The sequence below is a fragment of the Babylonia areolata genome, chromosome 5 (assembly GCF_041734735.1).
Source record: "Babylonia areolata isolate BAREFJ2019XMU chromosome 5, ASM4173473v1, whole genome shotgun sequence".
Lineage (NCBI taxonomy): Eukaryota > Metazoa > Mollusca > Gastropoda > Neogastropoda > Buccinidae > Babylonia > Babylonia areolata.
The window spans coordinates 49743031-49749765 of record NC_134880.1 but is presented as its reverse complement, the minus strand read 5'-3'; the positions used below and the strand labels follow the sequence as shown (position 1 = coordinate 49749765).

At 49.5% G+C, this 6735-nt stretch overlaps 1 protein-coding gene across 1 annotated transcript in view; it reads left to right on the top strand.

The window, feature by feature from the left end:
- Positions 1-1511: 1511 nt before the first annotated feature.
- LOC143282134 (repulsive guidance molecule A-like) overlaps positions 1512-6735 on the top strand; it is a 64686-nt gene continuing 59462 nt past the window's right edge. The window contains exon 1 of the mRNA XM_076587660.1: positions 1512-4179. Coding sequence (XP_076443775.1) covers positions 4157-4179 — 23 coding nt within the window. The 5' untranslated portion in view covers positions 1512-4156. The remainder of the gene's footprint in view (positions 4180-6735) is intronic.

Sequence of the window (6735 nt, the reverse complement as noted above, 5' to 3'; positions counted from 1 at the left end):
CCCAGCCTGTCGATCTTTGCCTTTCCCGTCACCCTCCTGTCTCCTTTCTGCTGGTCACACACCTGTCACCGGTGATCTGAAGGGCTGGCACTGTATGGGGCTGTAGATGGGGGGTTGCTGTGTTGGGTCTTGATAGAGGAGGGTCAGGGGAGGGTGGGGGGGGGGGGGGGTCGGGAGGGGGGGGCGCGGGGGGGGTTTACTGATTTCTTTGACCCTGGACATGTATTGGGTGTGATAACGCTGCGCCGTTGAATACAAGGTGACTGATTGGCAAGGGGGGCTACCCTTTGGCAAGGGGGCAGGGGCAGCTCTGTCTGTCTGTCTCTGTCTGTCTGTTTGTATGTCTGTCAGTCTCTGTCTCTGTCTCTCTATATCTCTGTCTGTCTCTCTGTGAATGTATTTCCACCCCTCTTTTTTCGCTTGTATTTCCTAGACTACTTTATACGTTTCCCACACGAGGGTAGGATGAAAACAGGCCTATAAGTGCCTACTCCTTTTCCCTCAAAAAAAGTTTCCATTTCAGTTACTCTCTGTCTCTGTCTGTCTGCCTGTCTGTCTGTCTGTCTCTGTCTCTCATCTTCCACGACCATACATGTACGCGTGACCGGCACGATTTCCCGAACAGTGAAGTGTGTGATGAAGACGTCAGGATTTCAGATCGGCAATATTGCCGGCTTTCCTTCCACAATCCCCCACCACCTCCCGCCTACCACCCCTACCCCACCGTGCCTTCTTTCTTCTTCACCTGTCTTACCCTTCCCCCCACCACCCTTACCCCTACCACCCACCCACCCACCACCAATTCTTTCCCTCCGCAGTGTGCACACCTCACGTTGTGGCGTTTTTCATACTACCACGTATACCTCCCTCCCTCCCCTTTACTGACAGCGCTGGCTGTCAAATTTGGACGAATGAGAGTGGAGAGCGCCACATCAGCCGGCAAGCAAGCTCTTGGGCGAAGAGGGGAGGGAGGGAGGTACAGGTGGATTAACACTTGCCCCCCCCCCCTCCTCCCTTAACTCCCCTGCCACTCACCGAAGCCCCCTACCCCCAAACCCTCACCCCTTTCATGCCCCGCCATCCCCCACGGGAAGTAAGAAGGAGGAGGGGGGGAGGGGGGGGTATAGGAAGGAGGAGTGTTGCTGGGGTGGGAGTAGGGGAGGAGAGGAAGGGTACCCCTCAACCCCCCACCCCCACCCCCCACCCCCGAAAAAAAAAGAAAGAAAAGAAAAGAAAAAAGAAGCGAAAGAAAAAAAAAAAAAAAGAAGAAGAAAGATAAAAAAAAAAAAGCAACAACGTTGCTGAGTGTGTCGGTGGAGGTGTGACGAGCACTGTACTGCTGCGACTACTAGCTATAACACGGCTTGTGGTGCTCCTCTCCTCGCTTCGCTGGCGCTGAGCGGCGTTGAGTTGAGCTGTTGAAGGGGCAGGCCGGCAGGGGCAGGCAGGCAGGCAGGCAGACTGACAAGGCAAGACAAGACAGGACCGACCGACAGACTTAGACAGCGTCCCTGATGGAAGCCGACAACAAGTGAAGAGGTGGCCTACCTACCATACCACCCCCCCCTTCCCTTCCCTTCCAAAGCGGGCCGGAGAGAGGCACTACAAGCAGGGTGACAGGGGATCCAGCTGTTATCGGGGGGGCTGGCATCACGCTGCTAACACAGGGGATTAGGGTCGGGTGTCTCCGCGCTGACGGGATCACAACAACGCCTCCTGCAGGGAGGGGCCGAGAGAGGCGTCAAGGCGGCAAGGTGTCAGGCACTGACTGTGTGTTTGGGGGAGACTTTGTTTTTATTAAAAAGACAAAGCGCCTACATCGCCTTCCCCCCACCTCAGACGGGGGCGTCACAGGGAAGTCACAACCACCACCACCACCACACACCTACACTGCCCCATACCAGTGGGACTGACGTCACAAGGAGTTACACAGGTCATTATACCACCACCCAGTGTGACGACGTTACAAGGAGTGACCACACACCTACACCACCCAGTGTGACGTCACAAGGAATGACCACATACCAGTGGGACTGACGTCACAAGGAGTCACCTCACATCTACACCAACCAGTGGGACTGTCGTCACAAGGAGTACACAGGTCATTATACCACCACCCAGTGTGACGACGTTACAAGGAGTGACCACACACCTACACCACCCAGTGTGACGTCACAAGGAATGACCACATACCAGTGGGACTGACATCACAAGGAGTCACCTCACATCTACACCAACCAGTGGGACTGACGTCACAAGGAGTCACCTCACATCTACACCAACCAGTGGGACTGACGTCACAAGGAGTCACCTCACACGTACACTACTTACTGTGACGTCACAAGTCGTCACCTCACACCAACACCACCCACCGTGACGTCACAAGGAGTCACCTCACACCTACACCACAGTGTGACGTCACAAGGAATCACCAAACACCAACACCACCCAGCGTGACGTCACAAGGAGTCACCACACACCTACACCACTTAGTGTGACGTCACAAGGAGGCACAACATACCTACACCATTCAGTGTGACGTCACAAGGACTCACCAAACACCTGCACCACCCAGTGTGTGGGGAAACAGGCTGACTGTGCCTGTCCTGCCCGTTCCGATTTCGATCTTCTGCCCGACATTCTGACTTCCTCTGCTGGGTCTCTTACTTCTTCCTCCACCTGTGGACTTCCTGGGGAATGTCCGAATTCTGCGTGGTTTCCTGACTGACTGGAGAATTCCTGTTTTCCTGTGCGGGACTTCCTGTGGGAATTTCCGAACCGCCCTACGTCATTTCTTCACCTCCTGGGGAATTACTGCCATCCTCTGCGCGATTTCCCAATTTCCCTTGGATTAAATTCTTTTCATTTTTTTCTTTACTACGTATACTTGACTTCCTAGTTTTACTCATCTTGATTTCCTGACTTCCTCTGCCTGGGGACTTTATGGGGAATTTCTGACTTCCGGTGCATCACTTACGACTCAGTTCTTCCGCCTGGATACTTGCCGACTTCATCTGCTGGTGTTCCGACTTCCGGTGCCTGATTTTCTCTGCCTGGTGTTCAGGATCGTGCTGAAAGTGTTCAGCACGGCGATCAGCGGACAGTCACGACAAAGAACAAACTCAGCACACTTTGTGATTTCTGTGAACACCAAAACAGTGGCATCGTCTTCGGGTGAACAAAAAGGTCTTGGTGTTCCAGCACCTGCACGTCACTCAGGCCTGGTCTTCCAGCTGTGACGACTGAAGACCACCTGTTGATGTTGTGTCTTGTTTAGCGACGTGTCCTTCCGTCTGAGAGCTGTCACGTTGTGGAGATAACACCGTCTTTGCCCTACACTCCTCCCATCATAAGTATCGACTGCTGTGGTGGCTGTCCAAGTTTTTTCTTCATTCTCTGGTAGGTGCCAGCTTGTGGAGTCAGCGGAGACAGGAACCATCACACACTGGTCGGCTGTGTGACGTGTGTTGTGATGTGAACGTGCTGTCATGTGGCTCTCCAACCCCTACACAGTGTGAGCGGTCAGAGGCCACCTCGTGATGTGGCTGAGTTCTTGACGTGCAGTGCAGGGACCAGTGTTCACATGATGTAGAGGAGTGAAGAGTTCCTTTGTGTGCATGATGGGTGATGACGAGAAATATGTCTTCGCCATCGTGATCGTTTGAAGTGGGATTATCAGTGTCGCTGTGATCGTTTGAAGTGGGATTATCAGTGTCGCTGTGATCGTTTGAAGTGGGATTATCACTGTCGCTGTGATTGTTTGAAGTGGGATTATAACTGTCGTTGTGATCGAAGTGGGATTATCACCAGTGCTGTGATCCTTTGAAGTAGGATTATCATTATTGCTGTGTTTGAAGTGGGATTTTCACTGTCGTTGCGATCGAAGTGGGATTATCACTGTCGCTGTGAACGTTTCAAGTGGGATTATCATTGTCGCTGTGAACGTTTCAAGTGGGATTATCATTGTCGCTGTGATCGTTTGAAGTGGGATTATCACTGTCGCTGTGAACGTTTCAAGTGGGATTATCACTACTGTTGTGATCGTTTGAAGTGAAGTTATCGCTGCTACATACTACAGCAGAGGAGTAGGAGTGTGCGAACAGGAGAAGAGCCGTGCCGGGGCCGTGCCTCCTGGCTGTCGGACATCATCATCATCATGTGTTCTGTGGCACAGCTCAGGTGAGAGTCCACCAGCCTCTCAGCTGGCTGGTGCCCTTCCTTCCTTGTCTCAGTCCTCACCATCGCCACACATCGCCAAGCGGAGTGATGGCCTAGAGGTAACGCGTCCGCCTAGGAAGCGAGAGAATCTGAGCGCGCTGGTTCGAATCACGGTTCAGCCGCCGATATTTTCTCCCCCTCCACTAGACCTTGAGTGGTGGTCTGGACGCTAGTCATTCGGATGAGACGATAAACCGAGGTCCCGTGTGCAGCATGCACATAGCGCACGTAAAAGAACCCACGGCAACAAAAGGGTTGTTCCTGGCAAAATTCTGTAGAAAAGTCCACATCGATAGGAAAAACAAATAAAACTGCACGCAGGAAAAAATACAAAAAAATGGGTGGCGCTGTAGTGTAGCGACGCTATCTCCCTGGGGAGAGCAGCCCGAATTTTACACAGAGAAATCTGTTGTGATAAAGAGAAATACAAATACAAATACAACACATATCACGTGGCGAAGCTTCCACACTTGACACTTTGCTCACATGGTGATGTTTCAGTTTCGGTTCCAGTCTCTCAAGCAGGCGTCACTGCGTTCGGACAAATCCATATACGCTATACCACATCTGCTAGGCAGCTGCCTGACCAGCAGCATAACCCAGCGCGCGTGGTCAGGCCTTGAGTGCATGTTTATATAATTGTGTACCTATCCGAGAGGATTTCTTCTGCAGAATTTTGCCAGGGGACAACATTTTCTTTTGATGCCATGGGTTCTTTTTCAGCGCTCCAAGTGCGTGCTGCACACGGGACCTCGGTTTATTGTCTCATCCGAAAGACTTGATGACGCTCAGTTTGATTTTCCAGTCAAATTTGGGAGAAAGGGTGAAAACGGGATTCGAACCCACACCCTCACGGTCTCATTATATTGCACGCTGAGCGTCTTAACCATTCTGCCGCCTTACATGGCGAAGCTTCCACACTTTACATTTTGCTTACACAGTGAACTTCCAGACTCAACACATGACAAACTTACCCACTTCACACTTTTCTCATATGGTAAAGTTCCATGCTTTACACTTCCTCACATGGAAAACTTCAATGCTTTACACTTCCTCACATGGAAAACTTCAATGCTTTACACATCCTCACATGGAAAACTTTCATGCTTTACACATCCTCACATGGTAAACGTCCACACTATGCACTTTGCTAAAGTTTGCGTGGTTTGCATACATCTCATTTTTTAATAATGTTATCAACAGTTTACACACGTACAGCAGTGCAGAGCTTTCTCGATAAATATGTTTTTATATTATTCTCATCGAGTTGACCTTACTCTTTGACGGGCGCAATAGCCGAGTGGTTAAAGCGTTGGACTGTCAATCTGAGGGTCCCGGGTTCGATTCACGGTGACGGCGTCTGGTGGGTAAAGGGTGGAGATTTTTACGATCTCCCAGGTCAACATATGTGCAGACCCGCTAGTGCCTGAACCCCCTTCGTGTGTATATGCAAGCAGAAGATCAAATACGCACGTTAAAGATCCTGTAATCCATGTCAGCGTTCGGTGGGTTATGGAAACAAGAACATACTCAGCATGCACACCCCCGAAAACGGAGTATGGCTGCCTACATGGCGGGGTAAAAATGGTTATACACGTAGAAGCCCACTCGTGTGCATACGAGTGAACGCAGAAGAAGAAGAAGAAGAAGAAGACCTTACTCTTTGGTGGACGTTGACAGAAGAGGGCACTGGAAAGTCTTTTCCTCTCTTTGATTTCTGTTGTCATGCTCTGGATCTCTCTCTCTCTCTTACTTTCTTCCTCCCCCCCCCTCTCTCTCCTTCACGCAGCATGCGCATACTATGTTATTTTGTGGAGAATTGTGTATTTTCTATGCCATTTATTTGTTCTTTTGTTTTTATTATTGTTGTTTTTGCCATGCGATGTGTATGTGTTGTGTTTTTTTTTCTCTCTCACTTTTATCTCTTGTATTTCATAGACTAGTTTATACGTTTTCTTTACGAGGGTAGGATGAAAACAGGCCGATAAGTGCTTATTCCTTTTCCCTCAATAAAAAAAAGTTTTGATTTCGATTTCTGTGTCTCTCTTTCTCTCTGTCTCTGTCTCTCTCACTCACGCTGTCATGCATAATAAACACACGCACGTGCACGCACAAACTGTATGTGCGCATGCATGCGCCCACGGAAAACTCTCAAAACATTATGTGTTTCTGTTGAAGTTTTCAGGATATGGGTTATGTAAGTTACTTTTGATTTTTGCATTGTTGATTGATGGATGGATGGATGGATGGAGATAAATAGATATCGGAATTAATAAGATTTGTTCCCTTTGATTTTTCGTGGACGCAGTCAGCTTCTGTCTAAACATCTGTAGCCCAAATCTTATTTCCGTTATTATCTAAATTATACAGTGTCTTCTGAACAGAGATAGATAGATAGATAGATAGATAGATAGATAGAGAGAGAGAGAGAGAGAGAGAGAGAGAGAGAGAGAGAGAGAGATTGGTTAATTGTACAGGCTTTGGCCCCGCACAAGTGGAGTGATCAATGCGTATACA